A 22,996-nucleotide genomic window follows, 5' to 3' on the forward strand; every position below is an offset into this window, starting at 1 on the left:
ATGAGTGAGAAAATTACAGACGCACAAATATCATACCCCCCAAAAATGCTAACCTCCTTATTGTAATGGTGAGAGGTTAGCATGTCTGTATTTGTGCATCTGTAACTTTCTCACTCATCATTATTCCCTATCTTTAATCATGGTAGCATCCACATTAATGTAGAAGTGTTTAGGAACATATTATATTCTTATTTACAATAAAAGTGACTCAAATGACACAATACCTTATTTACCATTAATTTCTATTGGGCACAAAATAATCTGAAACACAACCAAAACATACAGCAAATGCATCCAACAAGTTTGTGGAGTCATAAGCTTGATGTAATCATTGCGTGCTAGGAATATGGGACTGATACTAAACTTGTGACTACTTTAATACACATACAGTATAAGTGAATTTGTCCCAATACTTTTGGTCCCCTACAAGTGATGTACTTTCTTAACAGTTCACCTGATATGGATGAAAATACCCTCAAATTAAAGCTGACAGTCTGCACTTTAACCTCATAGTCATTGTATAATTTCAAAACAAAACAAATTGTCACAGTCCTAATACCATTGGACCTCACTGAATATCATGAATATAGTAACAACCTAACATCTAAAAAACGAAACATAAAAAAAACATATTTAAGTGATAATCAAGTTATTATTTTAAATGTTATATTACATTTTTGGAGTGATATGGCTAGTGGCAGATGCTTTTAGTAATATGCATGAAACTTTTCATGTCTCAATTCAAATTTCAATTGTGAGTTGAAGTTAATTATATGTACGGGCAAAACAAAATCCATGTTTTTGTACTCTAGTAAGAATGTTTGAGGAACTACATGTTCCCTCATTAGATGGTTCTTTGGATGCCATCTACCATTGTGCCCTTCGGTTTGTTACAGGTGACAGTTGTGATACTCATCACTGCAGACTGTATCAATAGGTTGGCTGGACTTCGCTAAAGATCCGTAGATCTCTACATTACTCCGTTTTCGTTTACACGGCCCCATTTCATAAACTTCCAAATGATCTAACTTTGCTGTTGAAGTATAGACACATGAGTTGCCTAACTTGTTCACAGGATTGGTTAGATCTTGAGGTTCCTAGGGTCTCCACCAAGCTAGGAATATCTGCGTTTTACTTTTAAAGCACCGTGCTGCTGGGACAAAATACATTTCATCTTAATATTTTGGTGCTGTTCGGGCAGTTTAGAGTATTGATTGGGGACTTAATTTTGTAGGAATGTAACTGTTTTTCTGTGTGATTTGTGATGTTTTACTTGTGCTTCCCATAATGTGTATATTTTTTGTTGTATTGTGCAGGGCACATTTGAAAAAGCGACCTAGGTCTCAATATGTCTTATGGTAAAATATTTTTTTAATCTGATTGACCCCAACCCTGGTGTAGAGTGATCCATAGGCTACTGTAGACAAGAGCCCTATAAAGTATTTTGTCCAATTCTAATTCAATAAAAGCAACAGTAAAATAACACATTGAGAAATCGTAGCTGTAGAGTCCAACACAATTGAGTTGTATGTCTTCATCTGTCCCTGTAGTAGATTATAATCTCTGGAATCTTAATTGAGGCCCAGGCAGACCCACTGAAAAACATGAACACAAACACAAATCGTTCAGAATTGCTTGGAAACAATTCCAGGAAAATATTTATTAAATAAATGAATTAACGGTTAGATGTGAAGACATACCTGCAATGCATCCAATTCGATCTTCCCACTGTCCTGTTTGTCAAGCGTTTTGAACATTTCTAGTAGAGCGAGAGAGAGAGATAAATACAACGTGATTCTATCTCTGAGAATCTGCCTGCCCATAACAGGTATTGCTAATACCTTTAATTTGATTGTAGTAACTTTATAAATGTTAATTTAAAACAATATCCTGTGCACACTCAGTTCATGGGCTTTCCCCAGATAGTTTTTTTTTTTAAAGAATGATAATAATAATGGTCATGGAACAGACACTTTTATCCAAGGCAATTTATAGTGTACAATATCCAGAGATGCAAGCACCATGCTCTGGATTGACTCATTGGAACCACCTCTATTAGAAGACATTATGAAGTTAAGAACCACTCACTAAATAGCATTTCCAGTCGTATCAGGCAGCCCATGAAGCAGTCAAAATCCATGGAGTACTCTGAGTTAGCGTAGCGGGACACAATTAGCTGGAGCACCTCGCTGTTAAGCTGAAATCCTGCAACAATAATAAACATAATAATAAAAACCTGGCCCAGCATTTCAACCAAAGTCCTAATACAACAATTAGTTATGGACTGACCCATGTAAATGTTGTGACATGGGGGTAAATGAACCAGCGTGATGCTGCATTCTAATAAATATTTGCTGTTAACAAACAAATGCATTTGAATTGATAATATTACAATAGTAAGAGTGTTGTGGTAGTAGTACTTGTGGTGTTACTTACAGTAAGTAAGTGGTAGCCGCATTAATGTGACTTTAAAGGGATACTGCGAGATAGCATACACAAGCAACTAGCATGCGAAACTACCACTAATTGGCAATATCCCTTTAAATGTGTTTTAAATAAGTTCTCCATAAAGGAGAACTTTACAAAGAAGTTCTCCATAAACTGTTGTGATGATGCTATTTGTTCTATTGACCCTGATATGTCTGTGCTAGTGTACAGTTGGCAATGTTTTCCTGCAGTGCAATACTCCATTACATGAAGGTAGATGTATTTTTTAAATGTAATTTTACCCCCTTTTTCTCTCCAATTGGTAGTTATTTTGTCTCATCGCTGCAACTCCCCAAAGGGAGAGGCAAAGGTCAAGTCATGTGTCTTCCGAAACATCACTTGCCAAGCCACAATGCTTCTTAAGATTTGCTTGCTTAAGCCGGAAGCCAGCTGCACCAATGTGTCAGAGGAAACTCTGTTCAGCTGAAGTCTTACAGGCTTACAGGCGCCCCGAATTGTCCACCGCCCTATGGGACTCCCGGTCACGGCTGGCTATGACACAGCCTGGGATCGAACCCGGGTCTGTAGTGACGCCTCAACACTGTGATGCAGTGCCTTAGACCATTGCGCCACTCAAGAGGCCCACACGTAGATAGATTTCTAATACTCTTCTGTTTAACTACACTGAGTACAAAACATTAAGAAGACTTTCCTAATATTGAATTGCACCCCTTTTTTCCCTCAGAACAGACTCAATATGTCAGGGCATGGACTCTACAAGGTGTCGAAAGCATTCCACAGGGATGCTGACCCATGTTTACTCCAATGCTTCCCACAGTTGTGTCAAGTTTGCTGGATATCCTTTGGGTGGTGGACCATTCATGATACACACGGGAAACTGTTGAGCATGAAAAACCCAGCAGCGTGCAGTTCTTGACACATTCAAACCGGTGCGCCTGGCATAGCCACGGGTAGGGGTGCTGAGCACCCATGATAAATTACAATAATTTATATATTTTTTTTAAATTATAATAATAATGGGAGAAAAAAAATCACATTTAGTGCAGTAGGCCTTTATTACTCCTGTATGAGCAGAGAAAATTTGTTGTCAGCAGAGTGGGGAGAAAAATACCCCCAAAACATGTTCCCGCGGCCATGGCGCCTGCAGCTACTACCATAGCCCTACTGGCAACTACTGTAAATCTTTTTTCTTGCCCATTCACCCTCTGAATGGCACACATACACAATCCTTCTTTAAACTGTTTCTTCCCCTTCATCTACATACACTGATTGAAGTGGATTTAACAAGTGACATCAATCAATAAGAGATCATAGCTTTCACCTGGATTCACCTGGTCAGTCTGTGTCATGGAAAGAGCATGTTTTATACATGAAATGGTTAAATAAGTCAATGTTTCTTAACAATACCTGCTTCAGACAACGCCCCCCTCATCTCGTGGGTGCTGATCGTGCCAGAGTTGTCAGAGTCGTGACTTTTGAAGATTTCCTATAGGACATCAAAATTATTGACAGACTCAAATACCAGTAATAATACCAGTTTCAATACTGTACACTCAGCACAGTCTCTGCCTTTAATCTTACCAAATACTTCTGGATCTTAGTCCACAAAGTATGGAACTCAACCAGGCCCAACTTTGCATTGCCATCCATCTGATTGTGGTCAAGGCAGATATAATATATGCCAGTTAGCAGACACTTTTATTCAAAGCGGCTTTCAGTAGTGCGTGCATACATTTTCACCTGTGGGAACCGAGCCCACGACTTTGGCGTTGCAAAAGCCATGCTCTACCAACTGTGCCACACAGGAACAATTTCCTAATACCACATGTTGAAAAGTAAAATGTGTATTTTTCCATATCATATCGAGAATGCTACTGTAGGAAAGGATACATCCAACAGACTGATGATGTGACGACAGGTCTCGAGGCTAAATCCATCAGTTTTTACGTGAGATCCTTGAAAACAGAGTGGCAAAAAGTAAAGCTAATATACCGTACTGTTAACACATACTGGGTCCATACTGGTGAATATTTAAGTTTACATTTTATCTGTCTCAAAATGCACATCAGCCAATTCAAAAATTTTGTTGCACGTGATACAATACTACATGTGCATTTTAGTCAGTTATCCAGACCAACTTAAGGGAACATCAACAGATTTTTTACCGAGTTGGCTCAAGGATTCAAAGCAGTGACCATTCAGTTACTGGCCCAACGGTTCCAATAAGATAACCTGGCATATTTAGTGTTTCTTAAAATAGGTCAATTTGGCCACCAGAGGGATATTTTAAACCTCCAAATGAAAGGTTTACTTTTGTTTCACTTGGTCTGTAAAGTGTAGTGTCCCAATATTGCATGACGCATCCTTGACTAGGCTACTAGCTTCTAACGTTAGACAAAATTAAAAAGGCATGTTTTTTTTTGCATTTTTGAAAAAAATCACACGTTTTTGCTTATCTGTTTCACACACATCCATGTGTTTTTACAGGAAAAAGATAAAGGAGGTCTACACAACGTTTCAGTTTATCGTACATTGTAAAAAAAATAATAATAATAAAGTCTAAGAGCCTTATGGTCTTGTTAAATAGCTGTCATGTAACTCCATTACAATCACTGCCAGGTGGCATACATGCTAAACCGGTTAACTGTGAATCTGTGGGGTACAGTATCAGTTGGTTCGAGGCCCACTCGTGTCAAGTTTTTTTGTTAAGGAAAAAACTGTTCTCTGCTGGTCCTCGATGATCGATTCAAATAGGCGATGAAATGGATGATTATAATGCATGTAAAACGTTGTAAGTGTAGCCTACATAAGAAATTAAGACGTTTTGGTCTAACAGTAATGTTATACTATGCTATTATGTTCGGTATATTCGGTATGCTAGGCCTATATAGAATACTAATTCATCCTTGAAGTTAAGTGTCCAGTGATAATCTCACTTTTAAAAGTTCATATTCTTTTAACTCATACCCAAATAATGTTGTTGACTCGTCCTATACTCGTATTTGTGGCCAAAGCATAAACTGGAGAGAAAACCCCCCCACCTCAAACATGTATCTCAAAAACACTTTCAAAAATGCTTGCTATTTCGTCATAGAGTATGATGTCATACTCCTGAGAAGGATAAACTGGCCAATCAGCGGTCTACTCTGATAAATATTTTTAATGACCAGTATACACCCATACCATTCTTTTGTTGGTGTACACCTACACCATTCCAACACAGAAAAGCTGCTTTTTAAAATACTTATTTACCAATTTTAGGAAGAAAAACTTTTTCACTCATATTGTAAGTAAATAGAGGTCATATTTCATAGAAATCTGGAATCACTGGACAGTTACTTTGGATGATCTTGCGAGACATTGATTCAGCTTTGATCTAAACTTTATTAAACAAGCACCATTCTGAGAAGCGTCGCTTCGGTGCACACCGGCAGCACTAACGTTAACGTTACACCACTGTAGCAGTAGCTTACACGTTGGTCTGCAATAGGGACTCCAAGAAGCTCCTCGTAAATGAAGATTACAAATATATTTAATAAGGTTTTGGCCGTACTTTGGAACACACTATCACAATAAATGTAATTCTACATTTCAAAGGAAAAAACTCTCTGGGGATTCAAACTTGCCGCAAACGGCGAAAATTACCCAGGAGCCAAGCTCGCTACACTGTGAGCTTATCGTTTAGTTGCGATTTTGCGTGTTTGTTAGTAAAACACATTTTTTTTTAAACTTCTGTTATGAACATTTTCATGAAAAAGTGTTCAATCACGTCCACCTACGTCAACATTTGTAATTGGCTGATGAGGAATTTGTGACCGGACATAATCACTGCCACCTGGTCAGGTTAGCATAGGGTTAAATGTGCCAAGTTATGTAATGGGAACAACAAAAATATAGCGTTTTATCACGTGCAACTACGTCAACAATTTTAATTGGGATGGAGAAAAAGTTTAAATTTAAACTTTGTCTAATGTTCGTAAATATAGACCCACTGTATCTCATCACAGATGATGCATCACAATGTATATACATCTCCTTTACTCACTCTGAGTCACCACTCTGTTTAAAATCTTTTGAAGTTCAAAGGCAGAAACTTCGGAATCCTGTCAAGATTAAATTAATATATTAGAAAGGAAAATAAGATTGTTATGTGACTGATGTAAATAAAGAACAAAAATAATATAGAAATACATACGCTTCCAGCAATCTGCGAGAATAGACGTTTGAAGTAGGGATCCACATCACCCTCTGTAATATCAGGCTAGAAAGGGTAAAAGAATAAATAAAAAAACATTCATAAATCTCTGTTTAAATATTATGTTGCACTTGGAATTTGCAGCCGGAAACATACATCAGGAAGCATAAAAACAAAATTGTGTTGGAAGATGTTGAGATCAAAAGACAAGAAATAACTATGATGTACCTCATCAACTTCCACACTGATATCCTCTTCCATTGGACTGCAACAAAACACATACAAAGATATACATATAACATACACCATATGATAAACGCGTCAAGTTTTTACATGTGTTTGTCATTGTGCCCTGGTAACAAAGCTACATTTTCAAATGTATGATCGAACTCATATAAGTGTAAATAATGTCACGTTGCTTCCTTAGCGAGTACCACTTCCTCCTGATTCGGCTCATACCGAGGCTCGAACCCAGGACCTCTGCCTCACAAACTCACGTGACCGCCCTCCTGAATCATCTTACCCAGCCGCACCATAAAAAAAATTGTCAGCACAAGTGGATTCCCATTTGCTATATAGGCCTACATTATTTTTTTTAAACACTACCGTGTTTACTACATAGTCCTACATTATATAAAACGTTACAGTGTTCACAACAGCATCTAGAAACATAAAACCAAGAATGTTAATAAAACAATAAGACACATATGGATCTATTCACATGCCTTACGACTTTGCAACATTTAGAAAGGCTTAATAATTGATTTCAAATAATCACTATAAAAATGGTAAAGTCCCACTCTATTGCAGGCTGTATAACCTCTTTATAAACGCGGGCCCCACCTGGTGGCAGCATGCTTCTCGGAGAAGACTCTCAAGAGGAAGCTGCCCTTCTTGTGCGGCTCAAACGTGGAGGGGATGATGACGTACTCCCCGGGGGGCAGCGTGAAGCGGTCACAGATCTCCCGCAGGTTGATGAAGGTATTGCTCATTGCCACAGACTTCTGTCTCAGCAGCACATCTGGGCCCAGGTGGATGTTGGTGCGGCCCTTATACTGCCATCAAACACAGAGGATAGGGCCTTTTTACTGTAGTCTACATTGTGGCATTATACATTGGTTTCAAACAACATATTACCTTACTTTTTGTGCATTAGACACTGTACTCATATTTTGGCTCATAAGTTGAGAATGTGATATGAACAGATCAGCATGAAAATGGCCTTATACTGTATCTATAATTATGTTTGAGTTTCTTTCTTTGTATGTGTTTATGTACCATACATACCTCATCAGGAACCTGGAAAACAAACAAAAACAAAACAAACATCAGAATATTAACAGATTTGACAATTTTATTTTAAAATGGATTAAGTCAGGGGTAGCCAACTCTCCTCTCGGAGAGATACTGGGTATGCATGCATTTGCTCCAGACCTGCTCTAAAACACCTGATTCAGCGAATTCAGGATATCATAAACAGCTGATTTGTAGAAATTCTGTTTTTTCTGTGTTTTGTATCTTATTGTACAACAGCTGATTAAACTAACACGGTAAAAGTGTAAAACAAATATGATCAGTGTTATTTTCTGATAGTTGCTGGTTGAAAAAACAATTTTAACAGGACCTTCTAATTAGCAGGTTTTGCATGGGTGGAGTTTTGGCTTACCTGGTGACATCACCAGGCGGTGTAAGTTTATAGACCAATAACAAAGAGAGTTCCAAACCTCTCTACCGATAACAGCTCGTTTTCAGGTTACATATCCCTCCCATTAGGCCCCTCACTCAGACCACTCTCAGACAGTCCTAGCAAAAGTCTTGCTAGTGAAGTAGTTTTTTTTTCAAAAAAAGCTGTTTGTTTCTTTTTGACAATTTTAATGGAAAAATATTACACTAAGGTACATCATTGTTACCCAGAAATGATTTAATATTGAGATAGAAATGGCTGCATTGGCACTATAAGGCAGGGCTGGAACAAAAGCCTGCATACCCAGGTGGAGGGTTGGCCAGTTATGGATTAAGTGGATAAATTCACTCTGCGGTGGTGATGTTGCACCTGGTATATTGAAAAGCCAATGGTGTTGAGGTCCCGGCTGAACCTCCTCTCTTTGCGGCCGTCTTTTTGCATGAGGCCCACCAAGAAGGTGCAGCCATTCTTGCCATCAAGAGGGTCATCATCCACATCATCCAATTTAATGGCAAACTGGGGGTTAGAGCAGAATGTGGCTGCAGAGAAATGGGTGAGAAAAAAGATTTGTGAAAAGAAGATTAGTGATTAATCGAGGCAACACTATCAGAGTTGCTAGGTTTAGCTACAATGTCCAGTCTATGACCACTCAAAACCTGCCCAAAAGGCCTGAAAGCTAGCCTCAAGAGAGGAGTTGCCACATGTATCGAATAAGTGTCTCCATATTAGCTAGCTAGTGCTGTTAGTTCCTCGTTCTCACATCACTTGTCATGGCGTGCGTAAGCGCGCGTGCTGCTTTCCTGTCACTCCCGTGATTTAGCTGCCTGCTGCAGCGCTCGTCTCAACACACACATACACACACACTCCTCTGGCCCACACACTCACTCAGCAACAGCCTGCCTCATTGTCTGATAATCAGAAGCAGTAGGTCACAGTGAAATTAATAGATTCAAAAAATAAGAGAAATGCCATGGTGGCCGCAGTGCAATTTAGAAGTAGACCAAAAACCCGCAACCCATGACCAATACATTTTCACTAGCAACATTTTGCCGGAAAATCGTGGACATGGCTACCCTGAACACTATACCCTTTTTACTCTAACCCAGTGCTTAATTTGAGCCTCTCCGTTTTGGAGTTTTTCTTCCGGGAACTATTTGGCTGAATCCCGTACCTCTCGTGGCATGAATTTATTTTCTTTCACCTTTTTGCAATGTAAAAATTCAAATAAAAGCGATCAAAGTTCATTCGAGTTGCCTATTCGTTCATTCTCATGCCCCCACAAAAGAACGTAATGTGAAAAGGTTGATTTTCCGCCGGTCCATAATATTCTAAGAGTTGATTTCGGTTGGGCCGGCCCGGGTTTATGGTTTTCGCAACATTGTAACCTATGTTTGAGACCAACGCGCAGACGTGGCTGTGTGAGAAGCGCGCCAGTATCTCTCACATAGGTAGAATGAGATTCACTTTCTATGATCCCTCGCTGCTCTGATAGACATGAATGAGCCTGCAACTCTCATCTCTCTAGCGTTGCATGTCATAATTTATTTCCTTATAGAATCATCGCCACGCGAAGGGTTCTGAAGGAACTGCAGCACCCCTTATACATTGAAATACATTTGCCAAAGCTTCAGAATTACTGCTGTCTGTTCAGAAATAAATGAAATCGTTCAGAATAGCCTACTACACAACGATAACGTCTATACTTTAGCCACAGAGGATCAATAGAATTTTTTTTTTAAATAGCCTAGCTGTGGATTGTAACCGCATGTTCCTGACTGGGGAAAATCTGTCAGTGAAAAAACACCATGCAGACAAAACAAGCCTTTCAAATCAAATCAAATCAAACTTTATTTGTCATATGCGCTGAATAGAGTGAAGAAAATATTTACCAAATAAACTAAAGTAAAAAGTAACAAAATAAAATAACAATAACAAGGCTATATACAGGGGGTACCGAGTCAATGTGTGGGGGTACAGGTTAGTCGAGGTAATTTGTACAAGTAGGTAGGGGTGAAGTAACTATCCATAGATAATAAACAGCGGGTAGCAGCAGTGTAAAAACCAAATGTACAGGGCCGTACGCACTACCCTCTGTAGCACCTTTCGGTCAGATGCCGAGCAGTTACCACACCAGGCAGTGATGCAACCGGTCAGGATGCTCTCGATGGTGCAGCTGTAGAACTTTTTGAGGATCTGGGGACCCATGATAGTTTGTTGGTGATGTGGACACCAAGGAACTTGAAACTCTCGACCCGCTCCGCTACAGCCCCATCAATGTTAATGGGGGCCTGTTCGGCCCGCCTTTTCCTGTAGTTCACGATCAGCCCCTTTGTCTTGCTCACATTGAGGGAGAGGTTGTTATAGGCTGTCTCATCATTGTCGGTGATCAGGCCTGCCAGTGTTGTGTCGTCAGCAACCTTAATGATGGTGTTGGAGTCGTGTTTGGTGTTGGAGTCGTGTTTGGCCTTGCAGTCATGGGTGAACAGGGAGTACAGGAGGGGACTAAGCACATACCCCTGAGGGGCCCCAGTGTTGAGGATCAGCATGGCAGATGTGTTGTTGCCTACCCTTACCACCTTGGGGAGGCCCGTCAGGAAGTCCAGGATCCAGTTAGCTCAGTGATGAGCTTTGTGGGTACTCTGGTGTTGAACTCTGAGCTGTAGTCAATGAACAGCATTCTCACATAGGTGTTCCTTTTGTCCAGGTGGGAAAGGGCAGTGTGGAGTGTGATTGAGATTGTGTCATCTGTGGATCTATTGGGGCGGTATGCGATTTGAAGTTGGTCTATGGTATCCGGGAGGATGCTGTTGATGTGAGCCATGACCAACCTTTCAAAGCACTTCATTGCAACCAACGTGAGTGCTACAGGGCAGTAATCATTTAGGCAGGTTACCTTTGCTTCCTTGGGCACAGGGACTATGGTGGTCTGCTTGAAACATGTAGGTATTACATATTACAGACTGGGTCAGGGAGCGGTTGAAAATGTCAGTGAAGACACTTGCCAGTTGGTCCGTGCATGCTTTGAGTACACGTCCTGGTCATCTTTCTGGCCCCGCGGCTTTATAAATGTTGACCTGTTTAAAGGTTTCACAATATTTTAAATTGAGGGAAAACACAGGTTGTAAAGCAAATGTCTACTGCTGAAAAGAGAAGACTATGCTGTAGGTTACCAAAATATTTGATCAACTTCCAAATATTGTTTTACAAAAAAGAGAGAGATAGGCTTTTGGCATGAGCGCATCGGCCATCACCAGCAAGTGAGCTGCACATCATTGGGTGAGTCAGTGAAACTGGAAAGCATTTTTAGGGCAATAATTTCCTCTTCATATCGTAGCCTACGATATGTGTCTCCATACACCTGGGCCTAGGCTATTGATGGATTCAAGACAAGGTCGTTTCTATTTATCTCATATTTTCTGTTTGTCAGTGTCAGTGTCAGCCTGCCATTTCTATTATTTTTAGTGGTATTAAAAAATATTCTGCCGAAGTCTCCAGTTATGTAAAATAACTTAGAATTGCATGAAATGCGTTTATAAAATGCCACATTTTTCCTGGACCCTAGAATACTAAAAATGTTCTCCATGTGTGCAACTTCTGTAAGTGCCTCTACTCTACTGCTCTATGCCCCGACGCAAATGCGATGCTATGAATGCAATGGTTTATTATAACGTTTTTTTAATGCATTCCGGTACCACAGAACTCCCCAGGTCACCCCACTCTTGCACTCACTTTTTGTTCTGGAACCTTCCGATTTACAAATTAAGAACTGCTCTTACCATAACGGTAACCATAATATAACTCATCAGCTGTCCATGAATATTGCAGATAGGATTAGTGCAAATAGGCAAGCAGCACAAAATCTCTTACAAGTAGTTTTAATACCTACTGGATGTAATGTTATATTATTAGAGATTGACAGGTACTGTACCTGCATTGTTCCTGCATCCTCCAGCGGTAGAGCCTACCCTCCACATCCCCTCAAACTGGTAGTGGTTCCAGCGACCCACTTCATCACTGACCAGCGTGTCTGGAGTTAGGTTGCAGATCTCCAGCTTGGAGTACTGCCTTAGGAAATCGGAGTAGGCCATCCTGGATAAGGAACAAGGAGTAGGTTGGTACCATGCACATAAAATATAAAGGAATATATATTTTATGTATGACATTTGAAAGAGACAAGAATGGAAATAAACACTTTTTTTAATGTTACAATCAAAAGTTATTTTATGCCGGCTGTTAGACTATATCGTTCTAATGAAAGTGTTATACTGTAGCAAACAATATAATTGGGGTGTTTAATACAGTGCAATACCAATAGAAAAAAAATAACAGTTTCACCAAAACTCTCCATCTTCTGCAGAGTGGTCTAGCTTGGATTTCTCCTCCGGCCGTACTCCATCCCATTCCCTGGAACTAATGAGAGAAAGAGTTTAAGCTTGTCAGGTGGCTTCCCCAAGTGGTATTACAAAATCAGGGAATTTCACAACCAAATAAATATGCTTTCTTGGAGGCTAACCAACAGCTTTCTCCCAGAAATTGACAACACAGTATCACCATTTTTAAAGCTTAAAGTGCATTTGGAAAGTATTCAGACCCCTTAACTTTTCAAATCAAATTTGATTTGTCACATGCGCTGAATACAGCAAGTGTATACCTTACAGTGAAATGCTTACTTACAAGCCCCCTTAACCAACAATGCAGTTTTAAGAAAAATAAGTGTTAAGTAAAAAATAGATAAGTACGTTTAAAACATTTTTTAAAATAAAGTAACAAATGATTAACGAGCAGCAGTAAAGTAACAGTAGTGAGGCTATATACAGGGGGTACCGGTACAGAGTCAATGTGCGGGGGCACCGGTTAGTAGAGGCAATTGAGGTAATATGTACATGTAGGTAGAGTTAAAGATAATAAACAGAGAGTAGCAGCAGCGTAAAAGATGGGGGCAATGCAAATAGTCTGGGTAACCATTTGATTAGCTGTTCAGGAGTCTTATGGCTTGGTAGAAGCTGTTAAGAGGCCTTTTAGACCTAGACTTGGCGCTCCGGTAGCGCTTGCCGTGCGGTAGCAGAGAGAACCCTGCTCCTGAGTGGCGCAGGGTCTAAGTTACTGCATCTCAGTGCAAGAGGCATCACTGCATTCCCTGTTTCGAATCCAGGCTGTATCACATCTGGCCGTGATTGGGAGTCCCATAGGGCAGCGCACAATTGGCCCAGCGTCGTCCAGGTTTGGTCGGGTTAGGCCATCATTGAAAATAAGAATTTGTTCTTAACTGACTTGCCTAGTTAAATAAAGGTTTTAGGTCCTTCCTCTGACACCGCCTGGTATAGAGGTCCTGGATGGCAGGAAGCTTGGCCCCAGTGATGTACTGGGCCGTACACACTACCCTCTGTAGTGCCTTGCGGTCGGAGGCCGAGCAGTTGCCATACCAGGCAGTGATGCAACCGGTCAGGATGCTCTCGATTGGTCATCTCCTTTGTCTTGATCAGGTGGAGGGAGAGGTTGTTTTCCTGGAACCACACGGCCAGGTCTCTGACCTCCTCCCTATAGGCTGTCTCATCATTGTCGGTGATCAGGCCTACCACTGTTGTGTCATCTGCAAACTTAATGATGGTGTTGGAGTCGTGCCTGGCCATGCAGTCATGAGTGAACAGGGATTACAGGAGGGGCCTGAGCACGCACCCCTGAGGGGCCCCCATGTTGAGGGTCAGCGTGGTAGACGTGTTGTTGCCTACCCTTACCACCTGGGGGCAGCCCGTCAGGAAGTCCAGTTGCCGAGGGAGGTGTTTCGTCCCAGGGTCCTTAGCTTAGTGATGAGCTTTGAGGGCATATTGGTGTTGAATGCTGAGCTGTAGTCAATTAATAGCATTCTCTCACATAGGTGTTCCTTTCGTCCAGGTGGGAAAGGGCAGTGTGGAGTGCAATAGAGATTGCGTCATCTGTGGATCTGTTGGGGCGGTATACAAATTGGAGTGGGTCTATGGTTTCTGGGATAATGGTGTTGATGTGAGCCATGACCAGACTTTCAAAGCACTTCATGGCTACAGATGTGACTGCTATGGGTCGGTACCCTTTTGGTACCCTTCCACAGATCTGTGCCTCGACACAATCCTGTCTCGGAGCTCTATGGACAATTCCTTCGACCTCATGGCTTGGCTTTTGTTCTAACATGCACTGTCAACTGTGGGATCTTATATAGACAGGTGTGTGCCTTTCCAAATCATGTCCAGTCAATTGACTTTACCACAGGTGGACTGATCAGTGGAAACAGAATGCACCTGAGCTCAATTTGGAGGCTCATGGCAAAGGGTCTGAAAACTTATGTAAATAAGGCGTTTCTGTTTTTTAATTTTCAAACATTTGCAGCAAGTTCTGAAAACCTGTTTTCACTTTTTTATTATGGGGTATTGTGTTTAGATTGATGAGGATTTTTTTTTTATTTAATCAATTTTAGAACAAGGCTGTAATGTAACAAAATGCGGAAAAAGTCAAGGGATCTGAATACTTCCAGAATGCACTGTATAGACCTGCAATTAAGTGTTGTATAATTGTTTGTTGTGTGTGTGCCACAACAATCCGAAATGGTTATATCGTCAATAAAGTTGCTCAACACTGCTACCAATTTAGTTATTTACTCACTCATCGCTCCAGGCACCCGTCCACTCCACCTGACCCCAGGGGTTTCTGATCCTCACGAGCTCAACTGGAGTCCCATGCAGGTGTACCTTCATTCAACACGAAAATTAGACAGCCTGTTACGATTGACAAGAGGCTACCTGGCTATCTTATCTTGTTGCAAAACACACGTCATCTATTAACGTCATGCATCATGATCTGTTGTCTAAAATACGTATTTTTTAAATGATCTTTGTGCCGTGTCATAAAATGACATAGTAATAATAGTATGTCAGTTAGAATACTACTAATAATATCATAGTCTTTTTTATGACATTGTTACAGAGACAACATTTAAGTTTAATGTTACCAAAGCAGTCTTTTTAAAACAGTTCAACTCATTGAACTGCTAAAAAGGCTGAACACATTATATTAACTTATTTTACTTCTCCTTGATAGTTTTATGTACTGAGAAAAGGCTTATTCTTACCTCTTCTGCTGCAGTGATTGAGTATGCGTGCCCCTTCACCAGCTTCTGACGAGTAACTGCCTCCGTCTCGTACGCACTTGTTATCTACAGTACCCCAGAACACTATATATCAAAACTGTTTACCGCTACTGCATACTCTAATTTATTCATGTAGGACCGATCCAAACAGATGTATAATTATGTATATATATTTCTTGGTTCTTGTAATGTACAACTGGAATATTATGTATTTAAAGATGACTCATCAAAAACACCCTTACATCAATGGAGCAGCCCAAAAGAGAACCCAGCCCCAGGGCCTTCTTCATGATTTGGAACAGGTACTGTGGGGCTTTGCTAAGATTATATGTCTCAGCGATGCCCCCAGTAAAGTCCTCAAAGCCTTCTGTGGTGGAGCCCCCAGACAAGGCCTCATAGGAACTGTTGACTCTACAAAGAAAATAAGAGTTTGATTATGTTTGGTTATATCAAAATCAAATATAATGTCATCAACACAACACATCCCTTGAAAAAAACAAAGTAAGAATCCGTCTTTGTTTAATCATGAAAACCTGTCAGAAAACGCACATCAAACAAAACAGGTGATTGAATTGAACACTTTTTTGGTTACTACATGATTCCATATGTGTTATTTCATATTTTTGGTGTCTTCACTATTATTCTACAATGTAGAAATAGTCAAACTTAAGAAAAACCCTTGAATGAGTAGGTGTGTCCAAACTTTGACTGGTACTGTATATATATATATTTTTTGTCTCAGGACAATATTGTGCATTTAAGCAACTTTTTTTTTGCCTCAATGCAACGTTGTGCAGTTAGGCTACTTTTCAGGGCAATTCAGTATCATCCTCAATGAAAGACATGTATTTTGATGTAAAAAAATAAATAATTGCCAACGTATCCCCTGACATTCACAGGCAATGGACACAGGGACATTCTATGGGCGAAAGGAGCCTAATCGAGCAGTTAGGATCATACCCTATGGTAGTGAGGACAGTGAGCTTGAGGACCATGACAACGATGAAGAATGGACCCCAGAATCAGGTTTGAGAGGCTGTGAAATATTAGTTTATGCCCAACTTGTATTATTTCATGAAAAGAGTGCTTGTTTATGATATTTCTATTTTACTTTTTTTATTTCACCTTTATTTAACCAGGTAGGCCAGTTGGGAACAAGTTGTGATTTACAACTGCGACCTGGCCAAGATAAAGAAAAGCAGTGCGACACAAACAACAACACAGAGTTACATATGGAATAAACAAACGTACAGTCAATAACACAATAGGGGAAAAAAGTATATATACAGTGTGTGCAAATGGCGTGAGGAGTTAAGGCAGTAAATAGGCTATAGTAGCGAAGTAATTACAATTTAGCAAATTAACACTGGAGTGATAGATGTGCAGATGATGATGTGCAAGTAGAAATACTGGTGTGCAAAAGAGCAAAAAAAGTTAATAAAAACAATATGGGGATGAGGTAGGTAAGATTGGATGGGCTATTTACAGATGGGCTGTGTACAGCTGCAGCGATCGGTTAGCTGCTCAGATAGCTGATGTTTAAAGTTAGTGAGGGAGATATGAGTCTCCAACTTCAGCGATTTTTGCAATTCGTTCCAGTCATTGGCAGCAGAGAACTGGAAGGAAAGGCGGCCAAAGAAGGTGTTGGCTATGGGGATGACCAGTGAGATATACCTGCTGGAGCGCGTGCTACGGGTGGGTGTTGTTATCGTGACCAGTGAGCTGAGATAAGGCGGAGCTTTACCTAGCAAAGTCTTATAGATGACCTGGAGTCAGTGGGCCTGGCGACGAATATGTAGCGAGGGCCAGCCGACGAGAGCATACAGGTCGCAGTGGTGGGTGGTATATGGGGCTTTGGAGACAAAACGGATGGCACTGTGATTGACTGCATCCAGTTTGCTGAGTAGAGTGTTGGAGGCTATTTTGTAAATGACATCGCCGAAGTCGAGGATCGGTAGGATAGTCAGTTTTACGAGGGTATGTTTGGCGGCGTGAGTGAAGGAGGCTTTGTTGCGAAATATGAAGCCGATTCATGATTTCATTTTGGTTTGGAGATGTTTAATATGAGTCTGGAAGGAGAGTTTACAGTCTAGCCAGACACCTAGCTATTTGTAGTTGTCCACATATACAGTAATTCACTTAATAAATGTTCTAAAAATATCTGATTTTGCTTGGTGTTTTAGTAAAATCCACCCTCTGGTGGTATGGATAATTTATTGTGTCTCCAGAGAAACCTAGATTCAAATAAAGGTCCCATCTATCAAATTATTACAGGTGGAATTAGGTGTTTTAGCTGGGGTCCAAATGACCCCAAAGTTATAATTAAGAACAAGGTTATTGACAAAGTCCGGAAAAAGTTTAAGAATTGAATAAACCACCTTTGAGCTATGATAATAAATATGCCTCTGCGGTAAAATGACCCCAGTCGGTAGTATGAGGGTTAATAATAGTTAATTCTTTAAAATGAATTGTTTTACAATAAAATAACTTTTTTTTAAGAAGCTAAAATAACTCAAATAAAATAATAGCAATAATATTGCTAACCAAAAGCCATGCTAAGAAGGTTTTCAAAATACTGCAATAGGTGTTGAGGTTTTTGTACAGGGATATTTTGTAAAAGATATGACAAATGATACAAATTAGAGCATAATAGGGACTGGCATAACAAACATAGTAAGTAAAGAAGGTGAGGGGAGCAATCTGGTGGCATGTTTACATTTTAGGCTGTGGCTGGTGGCTACAGGTACACTTCAATATTTATTCAACAGTCACTCTATGACTAAAGCCTCTGCTGGTCACCACAATGGTCCAGATCAATATTATACCATAGCGAATGTTCTGTAATTCATTCGGAACAGTTCAATTTAAATCCATGTCATTTGTGTTATTCCCTTTATGCAGGTTCAATGCCTTGGGCCCTATTCAATCAAACCTAGTCACTGGGTTTACGGGATATGTCAAAGCCACATTTTTCTTGAATTGCAGGGATGCACATTTGAATAAATAAAATAAATCTGACAGCAAAGTATTTATAGACTGACAACAACAGACAAACTGTAAGAAAATGTGTTTTTATGTGTGGTTATCAATTCTGATTGAATAGGACCCCAGTTACTAACCATGACGGGTGAATGATGTTTACTCACTTAGCATAGGCCTTCTCCAGCAGGGCGCTCCAAAACTCTGAGCCCTCAGCTGAGTGAACAAACAGCAGTTTCCCCTCTCTTGTGGGCAGCCTATCGTCAATCACAACGTCCACCCACTGTCCATACTGCCAAAACTGTAAACAAGGAAATCTGAGCAGAGGTAGAACACGACTTCCCCTTCCTGTTCAGCTTCACCCTTGACGTACTTTTTCCTTCTTACCACTCTTCACAAATAAATCATTAAAGGTTGAACATTTCTCTGAGTGTACAATAACATCTACCCTACACCCCCAATCCTAACTTTTGGAGGTAAAAAGGGGGTTAAAAAAGCCAAATTGATCTTAAATCAGCACTTATGAGCAACCTCATCCATCACTACTAAAAACACATTGCTCACCTGGAAGTGAAAGATGCCAGCGTAATTCTCCTCAAAGCTCTGCCCAGGGGGTACCACTCGAGCCAAGATGTCTTTGTCCAAGGTAAGAGAGGCTAGGGCTGCCAGCAACCAACAGTCACCTGTATACATACACCAGTGGGAATAAGAATATGTTTACTCTCTATAATAAATAAGTAATACAAAACGTGTATACGTTCTTATGAATGTTTTATATACCAGGAACATTCTAGAGAACTTTGAGATTCTTCTGGATATTCATTTGTTTATTTTTATTTTGGTAATAATCCAACTTTACTGAATAACTTAATTTGTTAAACACTTCATATCTTACACTCAAAGTGCTAATAGTAAAATCATTGCATTTGAATACTTTAGTGTGCTACCAAGAAATGGGTCTGTGGCTTGGTAGAGTATTCAAGTATAAATTACCAAAGTCACCATAGATTGCCATAGATTACCTGTTAATTACCATTACCACATTTTGGTAACTTTGGCAAATTACTGGTAGCTTTGTATCCCTTATTATTATATTAATATATTATGAAATACTAATATTACATGATGCAATATAGTGAAACATAAATGCTGAATAGTTTAAGACTGCAGATATGTCAGCTCCGGGTATCAATTTTGGAGAGCGAAATCAAAGTACTGTACTGTAAAAGCAAGGCAGAGTTAACTGTACAAACATGAACAGTAAACAGCCAAAGAAAAGGGATTGCACAACAGTGAGCAAACATTGTCAGCATGAGTAATTCTTCATGACTATATGAATAGGTGCATACCACCCTATATTGTAATAGAAATTGAGTCAAATCTGTACTCCAAATAAGTGTCCTATTTCATTTCCAATCAGTAGCTAGCTGTGAATAAAATCTTGTTTGTTCAGCGTTGCACACTTGAGTCTTCCATGTCTGTGTAAATTAGGGGTGGTGTATGTTTACTACAAAGGGCGAACCTGGTGTACCATTTCTTCAAGAAGCAGTATAGTAGTCAAATTACACTAATGTGTACTGTAGGCGTATACATTAATGTAACATTTTGTGAACATTTCTGGGACACTAAAGGGAAGTGGGAACCTACCACATACAACAGGTGTATAGACACTATTTGAAATGTAAGAGGTTTTGCACAATTGTTTCCACTTCCATTTCATTCCCATTGATGACTAGATGACTACACCTTTGTCATTGAATACAGATAAACATACAGTATGTGAGAACTTATCCTTAATAACCATGCTTTGGGATGTACACCACAGTATGTTGTCTGGAGGAAACTAGTGACAATATGTGGTTTAATGTATTATTAGAATTTTTTGATTTAATCAAAATACATATCTGTAGTAAAGGTGCCGTTTGGATATGTAAAGCTAATACATTTTCAAACAAACAATAAAATATAATCTCATCACACCTTATCCCATGTTATGGCAAACATATATACATATGGGGGTTAGGTGTCAAACTCACCCAAAGCCCCTTGGCAGATGTCAGTTCTCGTGGCTCCTTCAACAATGAACTGAGGGTTTGAGCACAACTCCTGTTTGGAAAATGCATAGGTTGTTTAACTAACAGAATGAATAGGAGGAATTCGGTTCATTTAAAAATACTAAGCAATTGGTACTTTGCTCCACATGATGCTAGATGGCATGAATTGTTTCCTGACATTAAGACCAAATGAGTTGAATGGAGTGGAATTTGTTTCAAGGGCAGAGCAAAAACAGTGACAGAATATAGGTACGGTTCATGGAATTTGCATGCTTGAGACAGGGTGCCAGGACACATACAGGCAGTGAGTTGCAATTACATTCTTTATCAAGACTTCATTTGCCTTCCAATCAGTCTTAATTATTCCCTGCACTATGGTTAATCTTCAATCAAGAGTTTTGAGACATAGACTAGAGAAATGTCACCCAAGATCACATTTTCAGTTATTGACTAAATCAGAATTAAGCCTATCTATGCTTGAATATATTCCACCTGTCTGTGAAAATAAGTAATTGGGGCATAACATAGTCCCTTTCATGACTGCCACCACCCCTATATGCCTGATTGCAACTTCTTAGAAACTTGAGCTATGAGGAGGTTACCCCGGTGACATGGACAGTAGGAGTCAAAAGACACACACAAGTTATTTGGGAGGAGGAAGGGTTGGGGTGTTAATTGTTTCAATTTATAGTTTCATTTTAATCTGTCAATTGTGGGAAGAAAATTTTGTCCATCCATGTATTTTTGTGAACAAATCCTGACCAATCCCAATACACAGAATATTTAATAAACACACAGAAAGTAAGAGAAGGGAAAACAATGGGCCCTTCCAAAACAAAGTAAAACAAAAGCCTGAATCAAGTTATTAATCCAGAAGACATGCTGTGAGCTCGATACATATATCTTGATGAAATTGCAAGAAGAACCAAAGCAAGAATCAGATTGATAAGTGCCTCTGTTGCTGCACATCTAACAAATCACTAAAGCAGAAATGGCTAATATCATGTGAGACGTGGTTAGCCTACCACATCCTTGTGGATATACCTCCTACAGCTATCCTCCTTACACTGAGACAAAGTCCTTACCGTTGGTCTTTTCCACTCCACGCCCCGGGTTTTTGAAGAGTAGCGACCCAACTCATTGTACCCGAGAGAGTTCCAATCAGCAGGGAAGGATGTGTCACTGAAGAGTTTCCCACTCTCCAGACACTCTCTCCTCAGGGTCTGGAAGTCTTGCTTGTTAAAGGGGATGGCATTGTCATTGTTGCCTTCACCTTCCTCCCTAGCTTTCCTCCTGGCCAAGTGGTTAGCTATACTGGACATGGTGCTGTGAACTCAGATGGCTGCAGTGAGTGAAGTGTGACTGTGTGAACTGTACCGTAGTTGCTTCTGTGTGTATACTAAAAGGCTTTTGGGACTGGGGAGGTAGATGTGAAGGGGTGGAGTCAATTTACCTGCAGTCTATAATGACAGAGGTGGAGGTGTGGCATCTGCTGCCTGCCCCATACAGGTACTGGCCTAAGAAGTCTCAGCAATATTGAGGAACACATTCAATTCAATGACCTGTATTAGTTCCCAGGGGATAATTGTAGATGACATACGACAACAGCAAGAGCGGAGTGCTGTGTGTGTGTGTGTGTGTGTGTGTGTGTGTGTGTGTGTGTGTGTGTGTGTGTGTGTGCGTGCGTGCGTGCGTGCGTGTGTGGACATTGATGATCCTTCAAAGGGACCCCTTTTATGCAAAGTAGACTAGTTACTATTAGCCTAGACCAGTCTCGTACCCCTTCAAACATTCATCATTGTAAGCCTGCCATGCACACACTATACGATACATTCGTTAAACATAAGAATGAGTGTGAGTTTCTGTCACACCCCGGCTCGTGGGAAGTGACAAAGTGCTCTTATAGGACCAGGATACAAGTAATAATAATAATCAATAATGTTGCTCTTTATTTAACCATATTACATATAAAACCTTATATGTTCATTGAAAATTGTGAATAACTCACCACAGGTTAATGAGAAGGGTGTGCTTGTGTAACAGTGTAACTTTAGTCCGTCCCCTCGCCGCGACCCGGGCGCGAACCAGGGACCCTCTGCACACATCAACAACAGTCACCCACGAAGCATCGTTACCCATCGCTCCACAAAAGCCCTTGCAGAGAAAGGGGAACCACTACTTCAAGGTCTCAGAGCAAGTGACGTCACCGATTGAAAGGCTATTAGCACGCACCACCGCTAACTAGCTAGCCATTTCACATCGGTTACACTTGAAAGGATGCACATAACTCTGCAATGTTGGGTTGTATTGGAGAGAGTCTCAGTCTTAAATCATTTTCCACACACAGTTTGTGCCTGTATTTAGTAGTCATGCTAGTGAGGGCCGAGAATCCACTCTCACATAGGTACATGGTTGCAAAGGGAATCAGTGTCTTAACAGCACGATTTGCCCAGGCAGGATACGTCTTAATTCTCATTGGCATGTTTTGTTTCTAAATGTCTGTGCAAGAGTGAAGGTTT

General features: G+C 40.2%; 1 protein-coding gene across 1 annotated transcript; it reads right to left on the reverse strand.

Moving 5' to 3' along the window:
- Nucleotides 1-222: 222 nt before the first annotated feature.
- capn8 (calpain 8) lies at nucleotides 223-21,885 on the reverse strand. Its single transcript, XM_023983086.3, has 21 exons — nucleotides 21,563-21,885; nucleotides 20,460-20,529; nucleotides 18,988-19,106; nucleotides 18,591-18,724; nucleotides 15,687-15,855; nucleotides 15,427-15,510; nucleotides 14,961-15,046; nucleotides 12,663-12,737; nucleotides 12,256-12,416; nucleotides 8,697-8,866; nucleotides 7,931-7,942; nucleotides 7,487-7,698; nucleotides 6,872-6,908; nucleotides 6,644-6,709; nucleotides 6,494-6,551; nucleotides 4,339-4,403; nucleotides 4,030-4,098; nucleotides 3,856-3,934; nucleotides 2,089-2,205; nucleotides 1,701-1,759; nucleotides 223-1,595 (listed from the first exon to the last, which is right to left on the reverse strand). Exons 1-21 carry the CDS (start codon nucleotides 21,797-21,799, stop codon nucleotides 1,572-1,574), a joined length of 2,103 nt encoding a protein of 700 aa, XP_023838854.1. The 5' UTR covers nucleotides 21,800-21,885; the 3' UTR covers nucleotides 223-1,571.
- Nucleotides 21,886-22,996: the final 1,111 nt, after the last annotated feature.

This window comes from Salvelinus sp. IW2-2015, linkage group LG1, assembly GCF_002910315.2.
Source record: "Salvelinus sp. IW2-2015 linkage group LG1, ASM291031v2, whole genome shotgun sequence".
Lineage (NCBI taxonomy): Eukaryota > Metazoa > Chordata > Actinopteri > Salmoniformes > Salmonidae > Salvelinus > Salvelinus sp. IW2-2015.